Source organism: Ciconia boyciana, chromosome 13 (genome assembly GCF_034638445.1).
Source record: "Ciconia boyciana chromosome 13, ASM3463844v1, whole genome shotgun sequence".
Classification (NCBI taxonomy): Eukaryota; Metazoa; Chordata; class Aves; order Ciconiiformes; family Ciconiidae; genus Ciconia; species Ciconia boyciana.
Genome location: NC_132946.1, coordinates 1853742 through 1881143, shown reverse-complemented (window position 1 = coordinate 1881143; position 27402 = coordinate 1853742). Strand labels below are relative to the sequence as shown.

General features: G+C 55.0%; 1 protein-coding gene across 1 annotated transcript; it reads left to right on the top strand.

Annotated features, from left to right (window-relative positions):
* Positions 1–1673: 1673 nt before the first annotated feature.
* On the top strand, positions 1674–23642 carry SYNGR3 (synaptogyrin 3). The gene is made up of 4 exons (XM_072878595.1): positions 1674–1772; positions 13859–14099; positions 20520–20662; positions 22587–23642. The coding sequence occupies exons 1-4, from the start codon at positions 1674–1676 to the stop codon at positions 22794–22796; spliced, it is 693 nt and encodes a 230-aa protein (XP_072734696.1). The 3' UTR covers positions 22797–23642.
* The last annotated feature ends 3760 nt before the right edge of the window (positions 23643–27402 follow it).

Genomic DNA, 27402 nt, shown 5'->3' with positions numbered 1-27402 from the left:
CTGCTATCAGCAGGGACATCAGTGGGTCTGGGTGGAGAAAGGGTGTTTGTCTTTGGGGAAGCAAGGTGTGCATCTGCAGCGGAGGTGGGCTGAGCAGGACCTGCTCAGTGTGGTGACCTCCCTGCGCTCTGGGCCACGGCATCTCCCTCCTGCCAACAGCCCAGGTACTTACGGCCGCGTGGGTTGCCCTGGCCGTAGCACAGGTAGCCCTTGCCATTGGCCAGGCCATTGCCATAGCACAGGTAGCCCTTGCCGTTGCGTGGTGACACTGGCGTAGCACGGTGACACTTGCAACAACACCCTGCCCCTGGCTGTAGCACGCTGTCCCCAGAAGCAGCGTGGTGACTGTGGCTGTAGCATGGTAATCCTTGGAATAACACAGTGACCCTGGCTGTGGCAAGGTATCCTGGCCATACTGTGGTGTCCCCAACCACAGCCTGCTGTCCCCAGCCATAGCACGGTGACCATGGCCGTAGCATGGTGTCCCCAGCCACAGCGTGCTGTCCCCAGCTGTAGCACGGTGACTCTGCCTATAGCGTGGTGACCCCGGCTGCAGCATTGTGACCATGGCCATAGCATGGTGTCCCCAGCCACAGCACGGTGACCATGGCCATAGCATGGTGTCCCCAGCCACAGCACGCTGTCCCCAGCCGTAGCACGGTGACCATGGCCATAGCATGGTGTCCCCAGCCACAGCATGCTGTCCCCAGCCGTAGCACGGTGACCATGGCCATAGCATGGTGTCCCCAGCCACAGCACGCTGTCCCCAGCCATAGCACGGTGACCATGGCCATAGCATGGTGTCCCCGGCCATAGCATGGTGTCCCCAGCCGCAGCACGCTGTCCCTAGCCATAGCACGGTGACCATGGCCATAGCATGGTGTCCCCAGCCACAGCACGCTGTCCCCAGCCATAGCACGGTGACCATGGCCATAGCATGGTGTCCCCAGCCACAGCACGCTGTCCCTAGCCATAGCACGGTGACCATGGCCATAGCATGGTGTCCCCAGCCACAGCACGCTGTCCCCAGCCATAGCACGGTGACCATGGCCATAGCATGGTGTCCCCGGCCATAGCATGGTGTCCCCAGCCACAGCACGCTGTCCCTAGCCATAGCACGGTGACCATGGCCATAGCATGGTGTCCCCGGCCATAGCATGGTGTCCCCAGCCACAGCACGCTGTCCCTAGCCATAGCACGGTGACCATGGCCATAGCATGGTGTCCTCAGCCACAGCACGCTGTCCCTAGCCATAGCACGGTGACTGTGCCTATAGCACGGTGACCCCGGCTGCAGCACGGTGGCCACGGCCACAGCGTCGTGTCCCCAACCACAGCCTGCTGTCCCCAGCCACAGCACGGTGCCCACGGCGATAGCGTGGTGTCCCGGCCGCGGCACGGTGTCCACGGTGCCCACGGCCGCATCCCGCCGCCGCGGGGCGCAGCCCGGGCTCGCTGGGGGGGCGGCGCGCTGGGCGCGCGCACCTGCCGGTGCCCCCCCCCACCCCCCGCCCGGCGGGTGGTTCCTCCCGCTGCCCGCACGCGGCGCTGCGGACGAGCCCACGCGGGAGAGGCGCGGGGGGAGAGCAGGCGCGCGGCCGGCGCGGGGCGCGCGCGGCTGGGCTCGGCTGGGCTCGGAGCGGCGCGGAGCGGAGCGGGCGGCGGCGGGGGAAGATGGAAGGAGCCTCCTTCGGAGCGGGCCGGGCGGGGGGGGCCATCGACCCCGTGGATTTCCTGAAGCAGCTGCAGACCATCCTCCGTGTAACCGGCTGGGTAAGGCGGAACGGCCGTCCTGGCGGGGAAACGGGGCCGCGGGGCTCGGCACCGGGCGTTGGGCAGTGCCCGGGCACCGGGCAGCGTCCGCGGGATGGGCAGCGCCCATCGCAACGCGCGGCGCCCATTGCAACGTGCCGTGCCCGTTGCGTTGTGCGGTGCCCGGGCGATGTGCGGCGCCCGTTGCAGCGTGCGGCGCCCGTTGCATTGTGCCGTGCCCGGGCGAGGTGCAGGGAGCCGGCAGCGGGCAGCGGTCGTGCAATGTGCGGTGCTTCTGCAGCCGTGCGGCGCCGGTGCAGCCGTGGCGGGTGGCGGCCGGCCGTGCGGCGTGGGGCTGGCCGGGTCCCGGCCGTGCGGCGTGGGGCTGGCCGGCTCCCGTGGGTGTTTGCAGGGAGATTCCGTGGGAACGGGGCACTGTGCAGCGGGTGGATGTGCCACTGCCCCTTACCAATTTTGTCCCCGGTGCTGGAGCAAAGGGCAAGGGGATGGGGTGTAAATCAGGAGGCAGAGGACATTTTCCTTCCTTCCACGCTCCATGCATGCGTGTGTGTGTGTGTGTGACAGAAGAAATCCGAGAGCCAGCCCTGCCCAGGTCCCCCTGTTCTGCTGAAAGGATGTCATATTTTTTGGCCGTTTCCCATCTACGAGTTCCTGCCGCGGAGCAGAGAGCAGGAGGTGGAATATGCCGTGCAGCCGCTCGGGGAAGGCTTCGCTCGCCGATGGTCCGTGAATAAGCAGCACGGGAAGCTGCGCACTGATGCTGGCTGGGGCCGTGGTGCCCGGCTGCCCCAGGGGTAAGGGCAGCCACTAATTCGCCTCCCCCAGCCTGGCTTTTACCTGCTAAGATCTGCAAGTGTGCATGGCCCCGCGAGGTCGGCAATGCCTGGCCCTTCCTAAAAGCCCCCGATGGGGACGGTCTGCCCGGCTCTCACCGCAGCCGGCTCCTGGCTCCGGTGCTTGGCCAGAGGCTGCGGGCGAGCCGAGCTGGGCCTGGGGGGCTTGTTCTCACCTGTGTCATGCCTCTGCTGTGCACGGAGGCCCTCGGCCGCCCACGCGGGCTCTATGTCACCTTCAGCAGTGCCAAATGCAGGCAGTGAGTGAAGGAAAGGTGTGATGAGAACGTGCCGCCCCCCTGGCTGCCCTCCTGCCAGCCAACACGGCGTGTGCGTTTGTGGGGCTCTCCACGGTGGGGTGCCCCAGCCGAGGCCCTGTACAGCACAGCATGGGAGCATGTGCTTATCTTTAAGCACATGAGCAATTCCAGCTGCAAGCGTATGCTTAAAGTCAAACCACATGCTTAAGTGGTTTGCTGGATGGGAGCCAGTGTGCTTTCCAGGGCTTTGAGAAAGCCCCCGACTCCGTTACTGGAGAAGAACAGAGGCCAGGTATGGATCTGGAGCATCCAGCTTGGCGTGGATGGGGCGTTTTGGGCAGGGTTCGGGCATCTGGCAGCAGTCGTTTCCTAGAAGCATTGCCTCAGTCCAGAAGACTTGATCTGGATCCACCTGGATCCTCCTTGATCCTCCTCGAGTGGCAATGGCAAACTGTTGGCAGTGGTGTTGGTTTTGGGTACAGTTAGATAAATTGTTGATCCAGTGATGGTGAGTTAGGCCCCTCGTAAAATAAATCTGCCACCACACCTCCAGAGAGCTCACCATCCTTGTCATACCAAAGGGGATCGGATGCTGCTGGGAAGCAGGAACAGAATATGGAATATAGAGATAAAATACAAATTCCAGCTTAGGAAATATTCATGCATATATTGGCTGGCTGGTTTATTCAATGGCAAAGTCACTCGTTTCATGGTTCTGCGTTCACAGGGAATCTGTGAAAACTGAGCGCTTACAACTACAGAAACGCATTGACTTAACTCTAAACAAGTGCAGGGGGACACTGATGTGGACAAATGTGGGGTGCGCACTGTGCTGTCCCAAGCGTAAATGTTTGCAGTATTTGGAGTCGGCTCCAAAGCCCACTGAGCTCAAAGGGAGATTTTTTGCCGTTTTCAGTGGGCTGGGGATCAGGCTGTGGAAGCTCACGTCAAAAACCCTTTAGACCACTTCTCCCAGGTCTCACATGGGCTGGCAGATCTGTCGGGACCCTTCTCCATCGCCGCTCCAGCTTGGGGGTTCAGAGCCACATCATCATCCAACAGCCTTTGGTCGGCTCTTGCAGTCCGGCTACCTGTATCTTGAACCACTTCAGCATTTACGGCTCCTTTCTAGCATGAGCAGGAACTTGAGGCAGGTGAGAGGTATGAGTGGAGGTTTCCTGCCCACCCGCCTGCGTGGCCATCACTATTTCTTGCAGGTTTTGTAAAGCAACGTATGCCCGGGCTCCTTCTGAGCGGTTGCTTTGCTGCTCTTGCCAGACGGGACCCATGTCAAGATGGAGAGCTTGGATGGAGGAGGCAGCCAGAAGGGTTTGCCTGCGAAGTCTCTGCTGCTGTTTGGTTCTGCCCTGCCACTCACAGTTGCTGCCCTGGGATGGCGCGGCAGCGCCATGGCACGTGGCGGCGTCTGCTCCTTATTGCACTGTGCTGGCGGCTGGGTGTGCGGCACGGACCGATGCCCCGCCGTGACGCTCCCTGATTCACAAAGCAAACAGAAACCTTCCTGGGCTTTCCTGCCTGCTGGCATGGGGGGGATGAGCTGCCTGTTCTTGCAGGTAACAGCCGTGGATGGTATTCAGAAAGCCCTTGACTGAGGCTTTGAGGATGACTGAGTCTAGGTATTGGGGTGGGTTTTCTTCATGTGGTTTTTCTTCCTGTGCTTTGTTGTTGCATCTTTTAAAACATATTTAACCTGTGCAGTTGGATCAAACCTCAGAGGCGTAACCCTTGCTGTGCGTATGATGTTACGTTCCTTTGGGGAGAAGAGGAGGGAGCTGCCTGAGATGTGCTGGTTTGGGTGGGAGTATGGGCGACGGAGAACCACCACGAGGCTTTGGGGCCAGCCTCACGTGCCTGATGTGAGTGACTCGGTGCCGATCCGGCCGATGGCCATTGCTGGGGTTTCACTATGAGCTACCACCAAAGGAGGGTCCAGCTCCGTTTTGTGACTCCGGTAGTTGCTTCGGGGCTGTGGGTTCAGAACTTGTGCTGGCAAACATCTAAGGGACTGGCAGGTGAATGGTGACTTCAATGTAGAAATCCCCAAATATAAGTAATGGCAAAAGGGGATTCCTGATTCTGCCTTACACAGCAACCTCTCCCTGACAGACAGAGTACTTCTGAGTATCTGAAGGGAAAAAACCGCTCCTGGCATGAGCTGTAAAATCAAAAGCTGGAAAGAACCATTTAACAGTTCCTCATTTATCTCTTCCCCCTCTGTCTGATGCAGTTTGTCAGATGAAGATGTGATCGCTCTTGTGGTTTCCTTTTGAGACAATTTTTGCACAGCAAAACAAACTTGATATTCACAAAGGATGTCCGCAGAATCATGAGTTCCTTTCTCTGTCACTGCCAGCACCAGCTAGACTTTCAGGTGGCCACACTGCTTTGCAGGGGCATTGTTCATTTAACGTAGGTTTAGGTTTGACTTTTAAAAGCAGTTCTGGAAAATATTTTTAGTAATTCCTGTGAATGTCAGTAAGAGCAACGGTAAAAGCACGGTGCCCTGTCCCGCCGGTGCAGCCTGCTCAGAAGGGCTGGGCCACTCTTGCCTCCCTCCACCCACCCCGCATTCCCTCTGCCCCTGTGGAGCTCAGCAGGAGATCGAGTCCCTTTTTTACTACAACACAGAGGAATACTTCAGTGTTTTCTTTAAAATGGTTGTTTCTTGCTCCAGTGACCCCCCTGTTGCTGCCTGCATGACCTGCACAGCTGGACAACCTTGCCTGCAACTGACATGTCGGCAGCTGCCTGACCCTATCTGCTGCCATTCTCTCTTGTTTCTTGAAGTTGAATGAATTTGTAGTTCATCACTTGGATCACTGGAGAGAGCTTTCCCTATGCAGTATTTTATCTCATTAGGCCCAGTATTTTGTCTGGGTTTTCCTTGCAATAGTCTTATGCTTTTAAGAGCAAAACCTTTATTAAGGGACTGGACTAGGGCAGCGAAATCTGATTGCTTGGCAGAGGCACGGCAGCAAAGTGGCAGTCCCTGTAGCCTTTGATATGCGGTAGGGAACTTTTATGACCAGAGGTTACTTCGGCTCAGATCCAGCAAAGTCTTTATGTGCTCGGCTTTGCACTGATACGGGTCTTAGTCCATAATACAGCAGATCATTGTCTTTCAGCAAGGCAAATGCGCTTTGCTGAGTTGTGACTTCGGTAAGGGATGTGCTGGATGGTGGTTTGATGCATTAGGAATAGGTGGTGGTTCTTGGAGGGAGGGAGCGTGCCCTTTCCGTCCTGGTCCAGGTTTGTTTTGTTTCTCCAGAGGGATGGAAAGGGTGGTGTTTGTGCTCATGGTAAAAGGTGTGTTTATTTTTATTAGAAAAAACAAGCTCAAGAGCAGAAGAGCCAGGCAGTAAATGAAGAAGAATATGGCTCCAGGATTGCTGCTAGCCTGCACCCTCAGGACAGAGCATGTCCTCCCTTCCGAGGAGTTTCACACCCAGGGTGAAGCTGCAGGAGTGCTGGTTTGAGGTGTTGTGGGGCGTACGTTTGGGTTTGCAGGGCTACAACACACAGCTCTTGTAAAGGGCTGGAGTTGGAGCCTGGAAAGCTCCCTCGCTGGAGCAGACCTTGCCTGCTCCCAGCGTCCTGCAGACGCAGATGGAGGTGGCTGCTTGGCATACCCAGCACCAGGCTGAGAACTCCCCAGGGGACATCAAAGAGAAATACGAGGTGGGAGCCCCAGTGCTGCAAGCTCCGAATAGCTCCCATGGCCTTCAGGGGTTTCACTGACTCTTGAGCTCTCATGGCTCTTAGAGAAGAGCTGCAAGGCTGGTCTGGCACTTAAGGAGCCTGTAGCGATGCTGAGAATCGTTAGCGTGATCTTAGCTGCTTTGGACTTTGTCTGGTCTTGGCTGCTTTTCAGCAGGGTCACCAGATTTCCGTCTTAATTCTCTTTTTTTTTGGGCTGTAGATTAAAGGCAGAACTTAAATTTAACATTTTTAGTAATGGAATTATACAGAAGTTTCACTGCATCTGAGCTTAAAATGCTGCTAAGTTATCATTTTCCTGTCATCACTGGTTCAAAACACTGCTGGCTTGCCATGTGCTCAGATTGCATTACTAGATTACGAACATTGAATGGGTGCTGTGTTTCAGCCAGCATCTCTTGCCACATTAGAAAAAGCAATTCAGTAAAAATCCGTCATGTGGTCATCAACATGCATCCTTCCCAAGCTGATTAGCCTGGTAGACATGTCCATAAACCTATTACGGCCAGCATCATACCACCTCTTTCTGTGCCAGAAACTGCGTCAGGTCTTTCCTTTGTGGTCGTATCCATAGACCTTGTGGGAGATCTGGCAGTGCTTAAAGTAGTTCTTTAGTCTTCACACCCTCCAATAAATTATGCAGATCTGTGCTGGAAACTTCCCCATGACTGACAACTGTAAAGATAAACTGGAGAGGGACACGGGACCCGATTCCCCCAGAATTTGAGCTTGGTGGGTGTTGAAGGAGGCTGGCCCTCTGCCAAGGGTCTAACTCATCCCTGAGCAGAGTATCTGCACAAGGTATGTATGCGACTCAAGGCAAGGGCTTAACTGCGGCTTATGAAAGCACTCAGTGCTAGGCAGGATTTGGCCTGTGCTGATTTGACCTTAATTGTTTTCCCTTCTCATTTGCTAGTCCATCCTTCACTTGCTGGGTGGTGGCTCGAGGAGGGGAGGGTGCCGAGCAGGGTGGCTTCTGTCTCACTGATGCTCGTGTTAGAGTGGCGAAGGATCACCCAGACGTTGGTACCGGCTCTCTGTACGTGCGGTTTGTGCCCAATACCATTGATTGTGAGCCACAGCAGAGCAAATTAGCGGTGGATTCTTTTTCTTCATGCATTAAATTTCCTTGATGTTGACATTAATGGTTGCTTGCGTGTGTAATCAAAGCAACGTTTTGCAGTCTCCTACAACCCCACACCTTCTGGTAATGTTTTTTATAGGTCCCAAATCAAAGTACAGTGCATCAGCAGTGGAAACATCTCACCTTAAAATGGCTGACAGTTCACACACTGAAGCATTCAGCTTGTGCTCTCTTGCGTTATTTGCTTTTTGCTTTCCTTGCGATGGCTGTGCTCAGACCACGAGGTCTTCTGAAGCACATTTTAGGTGCCTGGGCTACAGAAGGCTAAAAGCAATGTGGATGAAAAAAGCGCGTGTCCTGGGGTCCAGCCGGCTCAAGCCCTGAGAGGGAACATGGATCTGCAAGGTATAATTACAGAACCGAGCCAGGCAGCCTGGCCAGCCACCTTCTTCCAGATGGTAAAAATCTGGTGCAGAGAAGGCGGCCGCAGGACTCCCAGCTTTATGCACACCTAAAATGGTGTCTCCATTGTGGGGGACACAGGTGTCCCCAGCGCCCTGAGTTCCTGCGAGGGTCTGGCAGTGGCTGCCGGTCCAGCAGCCTGGGCATGAGTGCCTGGACACTGCCGAGCAGGGAACCTGCCCTCTGAGGCTCCCCCTTTCCTTTTTTTGGGAGAAAGAATGAGATTTCACTCAGTCTCCTGCTGCAGGGCTGCCTGTGTGTCCGTGCTGCCGGCAGCCTGCCCACCGTGCGCCGTCACCTCCCTGTCCCTCCAGCACAGCCCCTGCCGGGGCACCCACCAGCATGGGGCACCGGGCACTCGGTCATGGTCCCCTGCACTTAACAGCCATTGCCAGAGAGGGCAAAAGAGGCAAGAGGTCTTGCCTAAAATAGGGTGAGTGGAGAAAATGGGAGGTAGGCAGCAAGCAAGGAAAGTGGGTGAGATGTGCATCTGGGTCCAGCGCTTTGGATACCAAAGGCAGCGTTGGAGCTTCACCTCCTGCCCAGACGCAGCCTCCAGCCTTGGGTAAGCAGCGTCCCTAGGGTGCTCTCCCAGGTTTTTAGGGTGATACGCAAAAGCCCTCTGGTTTCGGCTTTACACCAGCCATTTGCCACAGTCCGTCATGGCCGGTGTACCCAGACCCCGTCACCGATCACTGCCCGGACCTGTGCCTTTGTCCTGTGTTACAGAAATGCTCGCTGGCCTGGCGAGGTGTCCCCTCTTGCTTGGAAGCAAGCTTTAATCTGGGGGAACTGGGCAGCTGGCTTTCATTAAGAAGTGAGGTCCCTGGCTTCTCACTGGTTTGGTGTAACAAGAGCTCCATCTGCACTTGCACGAGCAGCTGAGCTGCGTCATTTTGGTTCAAAGCGCTTCGTGCATCTCCCTGACCAGCGTTGTTCTCCCTCCCAGGGTTTGACTGAGGCACAGAAGCTCCTTTGTGCAGCTGAAGTGCGAGTCTTAATGGAAGGGATGGGAGAAGACAGCTTTCCTCCTTCCCGTCCCTCCCCGCCAGCTGAATGCAGAGAAGAGCACTAATGGTTTGTGCCGCCGGAGCTGCCGGAGCTGCTGGAGCCGTGTGCCAGGGGCTCCCAGCCGCTCTCTGACACCGGGGAGAGGCAGGGCTCAGGAACCCGCACGCCACGCTGCTGGCCAGGAGACCCCGAGCTGCAAGCAGATTTATGTGAAAGCTTTGGCAAGGGGGATGCAATTTCATACTGGGGTGGCTAGAGGTAATCCAGTTTTCTTACTGGGTCTTGCACCGGTTCACCCAGCGAGAGCAAAATTTGTTGCTGGTTGTGTTGGATTGTTCAGCTGGAAAACGGAGTGTCCTGAGAATGCTCAGGCTCCTTTGCAAAGCCTGTGAGATGTGGAGGAGCTCCATTAGAAGGGCGGATGGCCTTGGGATGCAGTGGTTTGCACGGCAGACGCCCCTGTGCTGTGCGTGCCAGCGACCTTGGCACTTGGTCCCGAGTCCTGTCACTGCCATGCCTGGTCACGGGGACGACAGTTTTGGGGACTGACCTGACAGGCGGGAGGAGGTGGGAGTCGGAGGAGTGCTTCTGGAGAGCAGGATCCCTGCATCCTTGCTTAGGACCTGTAAAATCTCACTTGTGGTGGAAAATCTGACCTTGTATTTTCGCGTTCAACTCTCTGATGAACTGGTTGTGGGTTTGAGCAAGTGCGGTTTTTAGAGGTCAGTGAAAAATGGCACTTGTTTTGCCTGAACTTTAAAAAAATCATATGGGTTTTGTTTTCACCCGTCTACCCACAATTTCTCAAAAAATTTTTTTTCACCTATACTTACAAAGACAATGCCAAATCTATTCTCATTAAAATCTTTTACCAGCACCAGTTGTTTTTTTTAAGAAAAACTATAAAATTTCAGTCACAGGGGGAGGGGGAGAAAACCCATGGAAAGACTTGTTTACACTGAAAAGCGTGTTTTGACAGGAATATTTCAGCCGGCGCTGATGTTTTGAGCATATCTATCAAGTGCGTGCGCTTGCAATTCATTACTATTTTGGCCTCCTGAGAAGAAGCCGCATGTCCCACGTCGCCTGCATCAAAACACTGCGGGCAGCGCCCAGCCAAGGGGGTCTCACAGGGTGAGGTCAGGTCATCCAGCCACAAGAAGGATGCTTTGCTTTGCAAAACCCTCTGGAGTTTGAAGTTAAGCAGCGAAATGTCTGTTCTTTCCATCTCCATCCCAGAAGCACTGCCTGGGCATCCTCCGTCAACAGCCCCGGGTGTGCAAACCTGCGTGCAGGCCAGCAGACACCCTGTCCTGTAACGTCCTTAATCGTATTTACGGGAGCCCTCCCTCACCCACTGAAACTGGCACCCGAAAGCCCAGAGAAGTAGTCCAGGTTGTTAATCCTGGGAGGACAGAGAAGTAGTGCAGGTTGTTAATCCTGGGAGGACTAAGTAAAACACTTATCAAAGAAGCTGAGTTTGAGTTCACTGGCCTGCCAGAGAAAAAAATCCTGTGGAATCAGAGGTTCTCAATTATTCATGTTTTCCAGAATCACATTATTTCTTCCAGGGCCTGTTTTATAAATGCTGCTGCTATTTCTGATGGTAAATAACAATTTTGCATTATTTATGAACAGATTTTTACAACTGCTGATATTACAGCTGCTGCCAAAGCACTGGGAAAATTATTATTACTGTTTGTTGTTGTTTTCTTTCTTACAATGCAACCCTCTTGTTCTTTGCATCATGATGATGTGCCCGTCGCGGTGTGACAGCCGAGCGCTCCCTAAGTGCAGCGCCAGCGAGGAAGAGGGTGCAAATGCAAGCAGGTGACTCGGGTTGCCGTCGAGCTCGGAGCTGGTGCTCGGAGCTGAGCCGGGGATGGATGGGAACAGGACCCCGGGTAGTGGTTCAATTCGGAGAGGAGGAAGGTCTGATTATCTCCCTGTGCCAGCCATGGGGAGCTCCGTGGGGCAGACGTACTTTCTATCCCCTGGTAACTCTCCAGGGGAAATCAAAGGTTGCACCTGAATTTTGCAGATGCATATTTGGAAACCCACATTTCTAGGAGAGCGTCATTCAGGAACGGGTTAATTCCTGGGGCTGAGGAGCGTTTCCAGAGCAGAAACCCACTCCTGCTGCCAGTCGCATAGATCGGGACGCGTGCTCGCCTCTGCCAGGGTGGAGATGCTGATCCCCTTGGCTAAGCAGGCTGCGGAGAGAAGGGGCCAGTGCAGAGCCGATGAGGGTCTAGGGCAGCGATGGGAGGTACACGAGGTGTTTTGATGGAAAGAGCCCCAAAGAGCTGCTGCCGGGACCCCCAGGTAGGTCCCTGGGAGATTTTGCAGGACATCGCCTGCTCCCGGCTGAGTGGCCGTGCAGGGCAGGACAGCCGCCCTCTCTGTCCGCCACTGTCAGCAGGGCCGGGTGTTGGGGACGAGCTCTGCTCTCCTTCTCACCCCGCACTGGGACCCCGGCGTTTTGTTTCCGTGCAGTGATGGAGCATTTCGGGCGAGCCTGGCTGTGTGATTCCCTGCAGCCCTGTCACCCTGCAGCGTGGAGGTCTCTGGGCTGGATACAACGTGTTGTTCCTCCTGCACATCTTCAGGTAGCTCGGGCATGCCAGCTAAATTAGCTAGCAGGTCTCAGAGCATCTCCACCACCCGACACAGGCCAGCTTACTGCTGGCCTGAATTTTAAGTGCTAGAAGCAATAGGAGTCTGCTGTCAATAACAGAGCTTCCTGGCTAAAAGGGTTTAAAGACGAGTCCTGCCCTCGGTTGTCCTGCTGGTGGGTTTCTGGAGGTGGGAGTGAGCATGGTGCAACCTGCTCGTCTATCATGTGCTTTATAGATATCAGCATGAGAAGCTGGTGGCAAAGTCCCAGGCTTGGGGTGCTGGTAGCTGCTTGCAGGAGCTCCTACACACCTAAGGTAGGATGTACTCCAGAGACTCTGCTGCTTCTGCTCATCATTTATTTCAGATGACACCCTACAGAGAAGAAAAAATATCCCTCACCAGTCCTTCACATTTTAGTAATTCAGTCCCTTGAAGATCCATTTCTTTGTTGTCCCCTCCAACTTGGGGGAGAGCTAGTGGACACTATCTAAGACCTGTTTGCTAATGAGACACTCGCATTTGTAAGTAGCTTCAGACAGAAGAAGCTGTGGTGCAGCTTCACCCGAGCACTGGAAGGAGTTTGGAGGAGAGAAATCTGGATTAAATCCTTCAGGGCGGGCAATATGTGAGATATCTGGCCAGTGCTTGGGAGAAAATGTATATCACGATGTTATGTTAAAGAGTGGTTAGAGCTTTCTGAATGGTTTGCTTATAGTGGCTTCTGCTCCGTTTCACCCAGCTCTGCTAACGCTGCACTTCGGGGAGCACGGGGCTGGAGGAGGTGGCCCACAGCCGGGCATCAGCTCTGTGGGTGAGATGCAGGTGACTTTGCAAAGGCCACCGGCTGCAGTTTATCATGTGGCTCTTCAGCTGCCGCCTTTGTCTGTCGCCTGTCTCGGTCTCGTGCACTTCGTGTCGTGCTGTTACTGCAGAAGACATAGCAGGGCTTCCAGAGCAGGAGCTGCACCGTACGCCGAGACCCCAGCTGCTCCCGGGCAGCTGCCACGCTGGAGCACGCTGGAGGAGCCTCTTATCTCTCCACCTGCATACGTGGCCTCCAGCAGCGTCCTGCGAGCCAGCGGGGTGGGGAGGCGTGCAGGGATGTGGGGAGCTGGTGCTGGCAGGGAGGAACAAGATCAGAGGTTCGCAGCTTGATGGAGGGACGTCTGCATGCCTTGCTTCCCTCCCTGCTCGCAGCCTTGAAATCCAAATGGCAGCACAGCGCTTTCTGGGCTCTAATGGAGCAGGTTCCAGAGCGAACTGTAATGCAGATGGTCCCGTGGCTTCCGCTTGCTGCCTTTGGTGTCAGAGGGATAAGGGAATTACTTTAGCATGCAGCATTGTGAATGGTATTAATTTAGGCAGCCGGCTGCGTGCTGCCATCCGGCTCCTTCCCTGCCTCGGGTCCCAGCGGTGGGATCTGGGCAGCCACCAGCAAACCCCCTGCCCTTTTGTCCCTCTCAAGGCCGAAACCAGGTCACTGGATAATGGATGCAGGTGCTGCATCCTTCAACCCCTGCTAAGCCAGGCAAAAAATTGCCCTGTTGTTCACAGGGCAGCCTGTCCCCCTGCCCCGCTGAGCCCAAGTGAGCTGCTCCCTGCCTCCCCACGCTGCCGTGTCCCGTCCCCCCTCCACTGGGCATCCAGTCCTTCCCCGGGTCAGCCTGCTCAGCAACTCAATTATCCTCTCTAACTTCATTTCTCCCCGCTCCGCAGTGACACAAGGGGATTTATTGAGCACAGCCTGACAGCGGAGAGCAGCACGAGCAGAAAGACTGTGCACAGACCTGGCCCATCTATTTATTTTTTCCCTCCCCAGCCTGTCTGGAGAATAACGTCTCTTAAAATACTCTGCAAACCAAGCCACTGAAAGGCAGACAGGCTCGCAGCGAAGGAGGACCTAGGTATCGTCCACCAGCCCATTGCTTTGGGCCACCAAGCAGGCGAGAGTCGGGATCTGTCTAACAAATGCCATGTTGCCATGGAGTCAAAGACAGGATTGAATCCAATTATGTTGCTGTTGGAAAACAGAATTAAATGTAAACAGCAGCAAGTTGTGTTTTCTCCTTCCTTCTGCAGATCTTCTCCATTGTGGTGTTTGGCTCCATCGTGAACGAGTGCTATGTGAACAAGGACAGCCAGAACCCCGAGCTGCTCTGCATCTTCAATGGGAATGAGAGTGCCTGCAGTTACGGCATCGCCGTTGGCATCATCGCCTTCTTTGGCTGTATCTTCTTCTTTGTTGTGGATGTCTACTTCCAGCAGATCAGCAGCGTGAAGGACCGCAAACGGGCCGTTCTGCTGGACCTTGGCTTTTCAGGTATGTCTCTGGCTTTGCTGTGCTTGCGAAGAACGATGCTGGCTCCGTGGGCAGCGCAGGGTTGTTGCTGTGCCCTGCAGCTCCATGCTTGAGTCCTCCCCTCTGCTCCCACAGTGTGGCACGACTCGTGTGCCTCAGTCGGGGAGAACAGGAGTGGCAGATGGGTTGTCCCATCCAGCTGTGAGCTCAGAGGCAGCAGTGAGGGAGCTGGTGTGTGGCAGCCTGGGGACAGTGGGGTGTCCTACTCGTCTGTGTCACTTCTGCAACCAGAGACGTTCGCTGAGCTGGGTTTGGTGAGGCCACCCAGAGAAGCGAGGCTTGGTGGTCACATCTCAGAGACCAGACAGGGCGTTTTACCCTCCCATATCTCCTGTTCCTGGCTTAGGCACATGTCATTTCATCAGTTACATCTGGGTCTGTTTTCACTTTGTGCACATGTGTTTTGGAACAAAGCAGAAACATGCTTCTACATACCACTATAATCCCCTGCTGCCTCCAGGACTGCGGTGTGCAGGTGGGTCAGGAGTTCCCAAGGGCTGGCACGGCTCTTCTGTGCCGTCTTGAGCCCCTTGACCTGGGGCTCATCCACGTGAACACGAGCAGGCAGGATGCCTTGAGCCGGGAGAGGCTGTCCTCCACTTGGCTGCGGTGGGAGTTGCCTGGCTGAGTTTACAGCTGATGTTCTCCATTTCCAGGCTCTTGTGTTAGCAAAGTCTGAAGGTGATTTATCAAGTGCAAGCGTCGCTGATGGCTCTCTGGTCCCAAATGAAAACATCCGTCATCGCCTCCCTGCACTTGCCTGTTGTTAAGGATGTTCTCTCCTTGCTAGAAAGCTTATTTCCATGGTGCTAGAGCGCCAGTGTCCAGCCCTTGTTAGATTATATTTACAGCCCCTTCCGTGGGGCTCGGTGCCTGCAACCCTTCAATTCAATATCCATCTTCTGGCTGATGCTGCGTGTGGCGGTGCGAGGCTGTGATCCTCCCTGCCTTCCACCTCGTAACAGCCGTTCCCTCCCCTGCCAGGCATATGTGAAATGGTACCGCTCTCAGTCTCTGCCTCATTTCTCGTTTGCACTTGTCTTGTATTGCGTGCACATTCATGGGCTTCAGCAGCGAGCTGGAGAAGATGGTTTCTGCCCTGCAAAGCCTCTGCCGTGCAGGGGTTGTGCTCTGCCCTGGGGACAGGCTGCAGTATTGCACCAGAGGTCCGCGCTGGTAAATCCACCCAACGCAGCTGTGCTGCCAGCCGTGACACTTCATATTACCCCAGGATCACCCTGGGTCAATGTGTGTGCTCCAAGTGCATCGTGTCTTCAGCCTGTGTCCAGGCAGAGATGTCCTGCTCCCTCAGGCCTTCCCCTCTGCGGGCTTCTTGGTAGAAAACAGGCAAGCTGCTTCCTTGCTGATAAAACAAACAAATCACTTATGTGCAGGTCGTGTGGACGCGAGCCTGTGACTGACACAGTGTCACCTATCGGGGTCTGCAAAGAGCGGTCTTCCATTGCTCCCCTCCAGCCTGGCATTGCCTCTGTTAACGCTGCCCAGGAGGTCTCCCCGCCAGCAGCTCCTTACCTTTCTGGCTGCTCTTGCACAATCCCCGCTTTCCCCATTTAACGAATCATTTCCGACAGGGCACCCTAGAAAATGCTATGCTGAAATCCAGCTCGATGCTGATATAAATGGGAGCGTTGTCTGGAGCTCTTGTAACAAAGTCCACGGTCGCAGGGAAACACATCTCCACCTAGGTCTGTTTTTCGCATCTCCTAAGCCCAAATTCGGCGAAATGCTGCTGATGTGCAGTTGCCCTGTTTGCTCCCAGGGAGGGTGCGGGTCCCTGGGATCTGGCAGGAGGAATCAGTCAGCCTGGTCCTTCCCTTCCCCATCTGACCCCGCTTGGAGTGGCAGGTTGGACACGTGGTGCCCGGAGGTCCCTTCCCACCCAAATCCTGCAGCAACTGAAGCAGTGGCACAAGCCATTAGCTGCACGGATGCTCCATGCACAAAGCACGCTTCTGCTGTGTGGACAAGCAATGGGTTCATTTCACTGGGATATATCAGGGTGGGTTTGTGCCCAGCATATTTTATCCCATTCCTATTGCTGTGCCTTCCCTTTTCTAAAATTGTGGCTGCCCCAAACCTTTGTTACAGCCCTACTGCTGTAGCCTGTACACCCACTCACATGGAAATGCCAGGCAGTTGATTGCTCCCAGAATAAGTGTCGATACAGGCAGATCCCGCAGCAGAGATGAAGTGCAGGGTTTCGTTGGCACGTGAAGCCTCTGCAGTTGCAGAGATCGCAGCCCACTGTACCCCGCCGTGCTGCTCCCAGCAGCGTCAGGCACCGAACCTGCCAGGAGGCAGAGCTGACCCACGTAATTTGCCTTCTTTAACTAGCGCCATGTTAATAACCCCTGGAGACTTCACCCGTGGGGCTCTCTTACGCAGTCCCCTTCTTTTTTCCTCCCCACCAAGGATGGGATGCTTGGTTTCCTCCTTTTTCCTTGCAGCTGTTTCATCCTTTCTCTCCATATGTGATCTCTGCCTTATTGCTTAATATAAAAGCCGAAAACGCATCTGGGAAATAAGCGGGTGAGGAACATGCTCGGGTACGAGGGAGCATTGCAAACTGGGCGGTGTGCAGGGGGGTGAGAAAAGCAGGTTGTCTCTGGCCCTTTGCCCAGGTCACCCAGGAGCCTGACGCCGGCTGCCAGCAAAGCAGATGTCAACCGGCAGTTGCTGTCTCTGGAGGTTGTGGGGGGAGTTAATGAAAGCATTAACCCACAACTTTCTGTCGCTTGAAGGAACGAGGACTTGCGCATCGAATCAGTGGCAGATCAGAGCCACCGAGCTGGCTGGGAGGTAACGCTGGGGTACAGGCAGGGGCGCAGGCAGGGGTGCAGGCAGGGCCACCGCGCTGTGCAAATGGCATTTGTGACTTTCTCTTCCATCTGCTCTTACAGCTGCTCCCATAGACGTGCGCTTGCTTGGGACCAGGCTGTAATTATGGCTGTAAGACGTCTTCCCTGGTGTTTGCACTCTTGTCTGCAGATCCTAAAACGATAATTATCTACTGGCTCTTACGGTGCTTCCTGGCGTTCTCCTTTTCCCCAGCGTGCTGGCGGGTGCAGAGCTGCTACCGTGCCCGTTTCCGGCTGGAGTTGGGACTGGCACAGGTAGCCACACGCACCACTGGCAGCTCAACCCTCTTCGTGAGGTTTTAAAATTCACAGGTAGCGACAGACACCTCCAAAACACCCACTTACACCTGATGCTGCAAATACACCGGGGGCTGGGTGCAGGCACTGCCAGCCCCTCTGCGGGACTGGGACCGTGCGGGTGCCAGCTGAGGGCACAGCCGTGTTCCCGGTGAGGCACCGGGTGCGAGGGGAGTCAGCTGTAATCCTGCGTGTCTGATTCATGTTATGGGGTGCAAAGTCTCATCCTGAAGGAGTGCTAGCAGAAGGTGAATGTGATCACAAATGAAAATAAGCGCTGGTACAGAAACAGAAATAGTTCCCGTAGAGCTCCCTGGGAGGTCTGATCTCACATGCCGGCGTGTGTCCGTCCTCCAGACTTCGAACAACACCTGGCTGGTGTTTCTGGAGATGCTCTCCATGCCTGACCCCATCTCCTCCATTGGCAGCGATACCTGCCTTCCCACTTCCCCAGGGCACTGGCGGGAATCCTTTTTCTTCTCAAGGATCCAGGCAGGGCTGGATGTGGAGGGGAAAGGCTTGTCTCTGCGTCACAAAAGCTCTGGGAAGTCCACGTGGGTAGCAGCAGAACTGACCCCAGCTAGAGGTTTCTGGCTGAAGAAGCTAATGGTTTTAGCACTGGGAAGGTCAGCATCTTGCATTTCTCAGTGTTGCAGAGGAAGCCGGTAACTGCAATACCCAGCGCAGCCGGTGCACGTTCGGAGATGTGCATGATGTCATTTTAACTCTTGAAAACCCTTAGAAGACACCAGTGATAGATGGGGCTTTGTGGCGCTGGTCGGCGGGCAGTCCCCATGTCGCGGCTGTGAGTCGTGCTCTGCAGTAGCGTCCTGCCCAGGAGCGTACGAGGGAGGACCTACTGCACTAGATCGAGTGTTAAACAAAGAAACAGTCCTCCCGAAGAAGTTCACCCTCCATAAACCAGTGACACAGCCCAGTCCTGTTGGAGAGCCCCCGTGTCCCTTGGTGCCAGCACTGCGTGGCCCCAGAGCTTCTCCCTGAGCATCCCTCTGCTCCCCACAGTGCAGCTCCGACTTAACCTGTTCAGAGCTGCTCTTACGTTTCATCTCTGGTCTTTTGACTTCCAAACACCACTGTCTCCAGGAAGGTGTGTATCTGAGCGAGAGATTCCTGACTGAGGCTTGCTCCTCGAGCGTGGGAGGGCAGTGCTCCCTGCCACCGTGGCATTTGCTCCCCAGGTATCCGGAGGTGGGAGCGCTTCAGCAGTGCAGCGTCTGGAGATGAGATTCAGCATCTTCTGCACCAAGACCTGCCGGGGAACCACTACCCACCACATTCACCACACACTGGTCATCGAGCTGCAGCCGACACTGTATCTCAGGCATACATCTCCTTGTGTCCACATTTAGGGGTTGGATCTGCCTCCCCTAACGGGGGGCAGCTGCTGGTAAAGCCCCCTGATAACAGAGCTGGGAAGCTAGAAAGCGTCTCTGTCCCGGAGGATGACCTCTGAGGAATAAGCCACAGAGGTCTTGTTTAACACTGATAATGAGTGGATCATCCTAAGGGGAAGTGAAAATATATATGCAGAGATTTGAGCTGGTTTTGGTGGCAGGCATTAGCTGTATGCAGCAAAAAGGGGCTGTTGTATTACGCTGTAATTTGGAAAACGAAAGCCTGGCTGGAGGTTGTATTGCTGTGAGGGCAGTTCAAGGGCTCAAGTACGGCCAGACAGACAAAAAGCATCCGCTGGTTGGGAAGCCCAGGCCCCATCATGCAAGAGAAGGAGATGAGGAGTGCATTTTCTTAAACTGCATTTAGCAGCAAATTCTGAATTACAGGCGGCGTGTGCGATGAGCCCTGTAACTCGCACTGGATGTGGATGCATGCGTGCATTTTATATCGTACTTAGGAACAACTGGCAAGATAAAGGGGAATAAAGGAAGCTTCTTTCCTCTCCCTGCAGTCAGGCTGTGCTTTGCAGCCGGCTGCCCCATGGGACTGGCAGTGTGGCTGCTCATACTGATGTGCTAACGATCCTCGGGAAGATGCTGGGTAGCTCAGTGTCCCCACGTCCACTGACACCCAGAATTGGTGGGTGGGGGGACCTTTGTGCTGGAGACGCTTGGGAAAGCTGGAGATCCTTAAAACAGCGTCACGGAAGGCTCCAGGTTGTGCAGCTCCTCTTCCCAGTGCTGGAAAGCATCACCGCTCCTTACACTGTGCGCTTGTGGCTTGCTTCTGGACTATTTTCTGAGCTCCTTGGCGTCAGGCAGTGCTGTTGGCTGGTGATTGAATTAGGGGAGCTGCAGCCCTATCTTGCTCAGCCAGCTTTGGTTCCAGTAAGGAATAATCACCAGAGCATTTTTTGCTCAATCCCACAGAGCCCAGCGAGGCTGAGAACAGGAGCGCAGTGAGCGGAGGGCAGCAGGGGCGAGCAGAGCTCTCTCTCACGTGAACCCCATGTGCCTCTCAGCTCCGTGGGCAGCCCTGCCGCGTCCCTGCCCTGGGCACGGCACACGATGAGCACTTGCTCGTTTGCCGCGCTCGTGGGATGCACTGACGTCCCAGGGTCACTCGTGATCCCCGTGTTCGGAGCAGGGGTTGATCTCAGCCTGCCCATATTCCTGGGTGATTGTTCCTTGCCTTTTTTTAAGCTCTCCGGCTGTGTCCTTGGGTAGGACCAAGGCATAGCTCATCGCAGAACAGCTATAAAGCTGTCTCCTGCGTCAGCCAAGCAGCCTGGTGCTGCTCTCAGGAGTGCAGGCTCCTTCCTGGGTGAGGTTTGCAGTATCCAGCCCAAAGTTTCTAAGAGCCGGTGGTGTCCAGGGAGCAGAGGGAGCGGTGAGTCGATACACTGGCATGCTGGAACTGAGTTGGTAGCGCCTTGACGCCTGCAAGCGGGCTGAAATCCCACAGACTGTGAGGACCGCATGTCCAGAGAGGGTGTGCTGTCCACGTAGGTCTTTGAGATCAGGTTGAGATGTGGGTGAGCTAAACTTCAGACAGGCAACACACTGAGTGACCCTACAAGGTTCCTTCCATCCCTGTTTTTCCGGCGATGGCAAATCAGCCTCTTTTAAAATAGCTCCGTTTGGGCCACAGCACGGGCCAAGGCAGCCAAGATCACGCTTGCTATTTGAAAATCTTGATGGCGGCATGTTTGTGCATCAGGAAACGGGGGTCCTTGCCGCAGAGGCAGCGGTGGGCAGGGACAGCACTGACCAGCTCTGTTCTCTTTCAGGTTTCTTGTCCTTCCTGTGGTTTGTAGCCTTCTGCTTCCTAGCAAACCAGTGGCAACAGACGACGATGAGCAAAGGGTTTTCACAAGGAGCAGACGCTGCCCGGGCAGCAATCACCTTCTCCTTCTTCTCCATCATCGTCTGGGTGAGTTCAGCATTGGAGCTAAGGTGGGGAGAGGAGAAATGAAACCTGCCCTGAGCTCAGCACTGAGCTGGGAGGAGGAATCTGGGGCACGGTTTGGAGAAGTGAACCCTGGTGGGCAGCAAGGGGCTGTACTGAGGAAACCTGTGGTCCCTCCAAATAGAGACGAAACTTGTGGTTTCTTACCCAGGAAGCATCAGCTCTGGTCCCCTCTCGCTGGGGAATTCCAGACTTCTCCTTCTGAGGCTGGAAAGTTGCATTCCCATCGAAAACATGTCACCAGCCATGAGCCGCCCTCATTTCAGGCCTCGTTAGACCCCTGGGAGTGGCTTGATTGGAAGCAAACGAGTCCCCAGGAGCGGATCACTGTGATGAGCCAGTCTCATGGGATGGCAGGGGCATTTTGGGAGCTCCTCAGGCTCATCCGCTCACCCTCGGGGGAAGCCAGGCTGGCTCCTCTGCTTGCAGGGGGCTTGCAGAAACCCCCTTTGCTCCTGCTTTTAGGCTCTGTGCATCCCGGGGGCTGAGGGACGTCTGCCAAGGGTGTGCAGAACCCCGCGGGGCCCCTTGCCCCCAGCAGCTGGATCCTGCATGTAGTGGGGGTGCCTGTGCCGCTCGGGGACTCCTGCTCCAGAGCCTGTGCGCGGAGGAGCAGGGGTGGCCCCTGCGTCACCTCCACCCCTCCTCTGGCTTTTCGTGGGCAGAGAACACCCAAGATGTGCAGTAACTCCATATTGCCTTAAAAGAACTGGGGCAAAAGACAGTCTGAGGCTTTCCAGTAGCAGGCCTGGCTCCAGTTACTCGCCAGTTTAACTGCTCCCTGCTCTATTATTATCCAAATAAATCTCTTTTAATCCCAGCTCCCTCACAGCTCTTCTCCATCGCTGTATTGCCAGACTGCCCATTTAATGCAGCCGCCAGGAAGGGAGCAGGGTGGGATGCTCTCCCCTGTCCCATCAGCATCTGCTCCCACCCCAGGGAGGGCAGGGGGGATGCCGGTCCCCTGCCACCGGCACGGAGGACGGCTGCGATGTGGGGTCGCACCGGCAGCCCCTCCTCTGGTACCATTAATAAACCCAGGTGCTCTGCTTGATGGGCACACAACCAGCGCCGGGGAGTGGGCGCTGGGCGGTGGTTGGGAAGCCGTTCTCGGCATCTGTGGGTGGTTTTTTTTCCCCCCTGAGCCTGTCATTTATAAACTAATTGAATTGTTAATGAAACCTCCTGAAATAAGAGTGAGCGTGGTGAGCTTGCAGCTCTGCCACCCGCATTCCCTACGGTTTGCGACCTGAATACTGGCAACCTGGAAGAGGGTGAAGGAGTCTCGGCAGAACTGACCTATTTTGCTGGCCCGGGACTCGGCAGCTTTCCCTCCCCGCAGCAGATGGGTTTATTAGTGCCAACGGTGCCAAATCTGCATGGCCGGGGACCCAAGCCCAGGCTGCGACCCCCACCCCAGGCAGAGCTTTGCTGGGGGTCAACCTGTCACATACCAATGGCATCTTTAGCATTGGGGTTGTGGTTTGAGGTTGTTTTAGCTCTTGGCTATAACGGAGCGGGGCCAGCAGCCACCTGGGATGCTGCGGTGCGCTCGGCTTTGCAGCGAGACGGGGGAACGTGGGGTCCTGGGGCGACGTGGGGTCCTGGGGGGATGCAGGGTCCTGGGGAGACGTGGGGTCCTGGGGGTATGCGGGGTCCTGGGGAGACACAGGGTCCTGGGGGGATGTGGGGTCCTGGGGAGATGCGGGGTCCTGGGGGGACACAGGGTCCTGGGGTGATGCGGGGTCCTGGGGAGACACGGGGTCCTGGGGGGACACAGGGTCCTGGGGGGACGTGGGGTCCTGGGGAGATGCGGGGTCCTGGGGGGCAATGGGGTCCTGGTCGCGGCGTTGCCATCCCCCCCTAACCCTCCTCCATCCCGTGGCAGGTCGCGCTGGCAGTGAAGGCGCTGCAGAGATACCGCCTGGGGACGGACATGTCGCTCTTTGCCACCGATCAGTTCGCCACCGACCCCAACGCGGCGTACCCTGGCTACCCCACCGGCAGCGGCATCGAGAGCACAGAGACCTACCAGAGCCCCCCCTTCACCGAGACCTTAGACACCAACCCGAAAGGTTACCAAGTGCCAGCGTACTGAGGGGCGAGGGCCGTGTACCAACAGACCGAGTCCTACGGTGCAGTACACTTAACCGGTTGATTGCAAATGTATTCAGTCCCATTTCCTTAATGTGGCAAGTCAGTGCTGGGTTCCTTACTATTAGCTAGTTGTGCAGTGAATTCTGTACAGTGGTATTGGTTCTTGTCTTACCTGTCCAAGGGTTTTATAAAAGCAGTGTTCCCTCTAAGTCAGAAGGAAGGAAGGTTGCTACCACGTCACCTACACGTGGCGAAAGATGAATAAGTGCCCTCTCTGAGGCTTGACACTGGGCAGTCGGTGTCGGGCTCTGCTGAGCGCCTGGGAGAGCCCAGAATACCTTTTCCTGTTAGAAAACACAGTAGCTGAGGAGTTGCTATTTATCTCGTTCTTCCAGAGCTAACACAGAATCGGTCTCGTGGTGGCGAGGGTGGGTGGGCGGCGCTGGGGAGATTGGCCCCGTGCCGCTCCCGCTGCAGAGCTTTCCTGTACATGTTCCATGGAAAGTGCCAAATTCACAAAGAAATAAGTGGTGTCTGTGTTACTTTTATTTTGTATATATTTACTGTACAAAAAAAAAAAAAAATCCAAACAGGTGTTTCAAACTTAGCTTAGGATGCAAGCGGCATGGGGGGGCACGGCGGGTTGGGGCTTGTGTTGAATATCCAAATTGCTTCTGCGCTTCAACATGCTTCTGGTTGAGGATGTAAAAAGTTACTGTTTGAAACTGGAAACCAGTTCAGCAATAGTTGGCTGCTAATCGGGAATAGCCTTTTATCAGCGGAAAATACGGCGCGTTGCAGTTCCACTTCTTCACCGAGGGGTTGGGAAAGTTTGCAAATTTACAAATAGTTTCTGGTTGGCAACGCTGAACGCTTACTCACGCTCAAACCCAGAGCTTCCAACACAAAAGGGGTGGGTGGCTCAGCAACTCAAAGTCCAAGTCAATTAGGAGTGGCACTGAACTTGTATTTATATACCGGGAGCAGCCACCGTCTGTCATCAGCTGCAGCAGAACCTCAGGGGTGAATGTACATTTTACCCTGCGGTCTCTAGAAATGAGGAATTCAGACAGAGAATTGGAAAGACTTTACAGGCCATTGAAGTCCGTCACGTGGGGGCACGCGGCCCCGTGTTTGCACATAGTGGGAGAAGACAGTGAATGAAAAATGCCTGGGAAAGAGGCTTTTTGGTTTTCAGCTGCAAAATTCCTGCCTTGTCAAAACCAGCTCAATGTGCAAAATCCAGTAGATCCTTGTCAGCAACCTGCCTGCTTTCCCCGCCTGTCTGCCTGCGCGGTGGCTGTGATCTGAGCTGTTGGTCACTAAGGACTGAGCAAAGGAGCCGAAACTTGAATTCCCGACCACCTCGGTGGCCGCTCCATCCTTAGAGGCCCCCGACTCTCCCGGCTCCCGGTGAGCCGGGGTTTCGCCTTGCTGGTTTATGCCAGCAAAAGTCGCGTGCTGCCTTCTGAACTCGAGACAAGCAATAGTTACCGGACTGCCCCAGCTCTCCTTGTAGCAAAAACATCCAGCAGGTTTTTTGTCATCGTTAACACAGCTCATTTTTGCTGCTAAATTGCAAATAAATGCATTAATTAATAAGCAGCAAATCTCAGCACGAGCAGTCATTGTCAGTGACGAAGTGCGTTACTTGAATCCCCTACTAGTCAGGCCGGGATAAAATGTGCATTTGTGGCGAAGGCTGGCTTTGCTGGAGCTGAGCTCCTCCCGCTCGCCTGGCAGCTCCGGAGCCACTGGAGCTGCGCGGGGATTTTTCAGGCAGCATTTCCCAACTCGGACGCTTCTCCCGTGCCGCTGCAGCCTCCCCGTGCAGCGCGGTCACGCGTGGTGGCACCGAGACCTGGTGTCCCGCTGCGGTCCCCACCACGGGCTTTCCCAACGGCGACAGCAGAGGAGACCGCTGGACACCTTTGCACCCACTTTGAGGTGCCAGCACTGTCGGGGTGGGTAGGGCTCAGCCCCGCTGCCTGGCCCTGCTGCCCGCAGCAGCGGCGGAGGCTGGAGCGTGAGCAGGAGGATGCTGCACTGCTTTATTGGGGGTGTCACTTGCTTGGCTAATGCAAGGAGTGAGGAAAAGTTGACCGAGGGGCACCTGCCGGTGGCCCGTGCCATCGGGGCTTGGTGAACAGTGAGGCATCCTTGCATTAAGTAGACCAGGGACACCCAAACCCCAGTACGGTGAAAGCCTAAATTAATGATGTGACCCTTGCAATTTTTCTAGAGTCAGTCTTGCTGGGAGAAAAAAAAAAAAGGCAAAGGATTTTAATACAGGGTACGGTAGAACTGTAGCAATATTTTCCTTAGAGGGAACACTGAAATTTTAGCAGCACAAACAGTATTTGTGTCAATATTTTAGCAAAATTATAATCAATTTAAATGTTTAAATTGATTGTATGTGAGATAATGTTTGTTCAGTACATTGTATTTTTTCTAACTATATAACTGTTCCAGAGTTTCCTTGTAACCGTAAAGAACTAAAGCTCTGTCTGACTGCGGGACGTGTCCTGACCCCTGGTGTAACCGTGCTGAATATTACAACATCTGAATGTACGCACCGAGGCCTGCATTGCCTTTCTTTCCTCCCCACCCTCCCGCCCGCCGGCGGTGGGACGCAGAGGGGACGCACACGCACACTCTCATGCCGGCCCTGACCTTAAGAGCAGCAACGGTGAAACGGGGACGACTTCAGCACGACTTCAGCCCCCGGCCGAGGCACCGTTGTTCTTCTTCAGGGTCAGCGGCTTTTTACAGCTCCCCAAAAGTCAGTATTACCTTTAACTTGCAGTCGGCACGGTGAGCGTGCGAGGACCTGGCTGCGTTTTGCTGGGCAGGAGAGGAGGAGGAGGAGGAGGAAGGGGCTTGGGTGCCCGAGAGACTTCCTGGCAGCGGGAAGGCAGAACAGATTGCTCCTTGATTAAGCCGGAGCCGGGAATAACGTGTCCAGCCACACCAACAGGCACCTCAAGGAAGCTTAACCCTGCTCCCTCTGCCACCGAAAATCTGCCGTAGTCCCCGTCGGTGGAGGGGAGACCGTCCCTACTGGGGCGGCCCTGGGAAGGATCAGGTCTGTGGAGGCAGGCAGCCCACAGTTGGTCTATTTTTTTTCCAGGCAACAGTGATGAGTTCTTTATGTACGCAGTCGCCCTGCCAAGGCTGTGTCAGCCGGGACAGGACAAGCCGTAATTAACATGGTACCGCAACGCCCAAGACACACACGCCTTGGAAAGAGCGTTTGTCCACCTTGGACAAAAACCATTTTCTGGTTTATTGGTGAGGCCGTTGCCGAACGCCCGTGTGGCTCCCCGACCCCGCGGCAGCAGGGGCTGGCAGCCGTCGAGGCCCTGCTGAATTAAAATGTGCTTAAAGGCAGGGCGAGATGCCGGCCCCCAGCCTGGCCAGCGATGCCACGTGCCTACCCGCTGTATGAAATCCTCTTTTTTTGCAAGCCCCCGCAGCGTCCCCGCTAGCCCTTCAGTGTCAGCAGTGCCGTGCATTAACTGTCGTAGCACATCGGCGTGTCCGTGCCTCGTCAGGCAGACCAGTGTATACAGGTATGGACTGTAACTAAATATAACCCTCCGGGCTTACGGTTAGAGAATTAGATCCATCGGTGTAATAACTGTAGTATCTTAATCGGGGTTCAAGTATTTGTAACATCAATCTTCGTACTTCTTTCTCCCAGTTTTTTTCCTCCCTGCGCATTCGCTGTGGTACAGTAGCAGTAGCAGCTTTCCTTGTAACCTTCCAGACCACGTCCTAAAAGCATGCCAGGACTGTGCTGTGAATTCGTGCCATGCCAGCTGCTACCCCCATGCTGTCCTCGCAAGCTGTTTAACATATCCTCTCTTCTCTTGGAGAGCTCAGAAGCCCGGCAGCTAACTCGAGCTCGCAGAGGGCAGGACCGTGCTGCTCTCAGACCAGAGTGCCGAAAGCTTCTGCATAGCGTTAGCACTGAATTTGGGTGTAAAGAATAGAATTCAAACAATCCTGTACCTTCCCTGGAGATGTATGCTGCCAAATCGCCTTGCTCCAGGAGGTTCTGTTGCGACCACACAGATACTTCTCAGCACTGAAGTTAACCACATCATGGTTTTGCATGTTTATTTTAAGCATATTAAAAGATTTGAAAGAATTGGCATTTTTTTCCCAACATTTTAAGCTTTTCCTAAGCAAGGTGGAAGTTTTGCTTAACTCATACTTATTAAAAAGATCTCCCGCCCCCCGACACGCTTCTGTATCTCGTGCGGTTTGAGCAGACCCCTCCCTTTAAGTCACGTCTACAAGCAGTCGGGATTTCACCGGCTGTTCTGCCCGCACCCTTTGTAGGATGAGTTTCCCATCGGTTCACGCTACAACAGCAAGCCGCAGCTACGGCATTTCTTTTCTACTTCTGGCGACCAGCGATTCCTTCCAGGGGCAATTCGTACCCTTCTCTCTCCGCAACCGAGCCCCCCAGAATGGCGTACAGCTGGCTCGCCCCCAGTTCTGCCCGCTGCAGCTCCGCGGTCACTTGAACAAAACCAACTGCGGTCGCTGTCTCGTCACGAGCAAATCACGTCGTCGCTTTTGTGGGATGGGCATTTCTC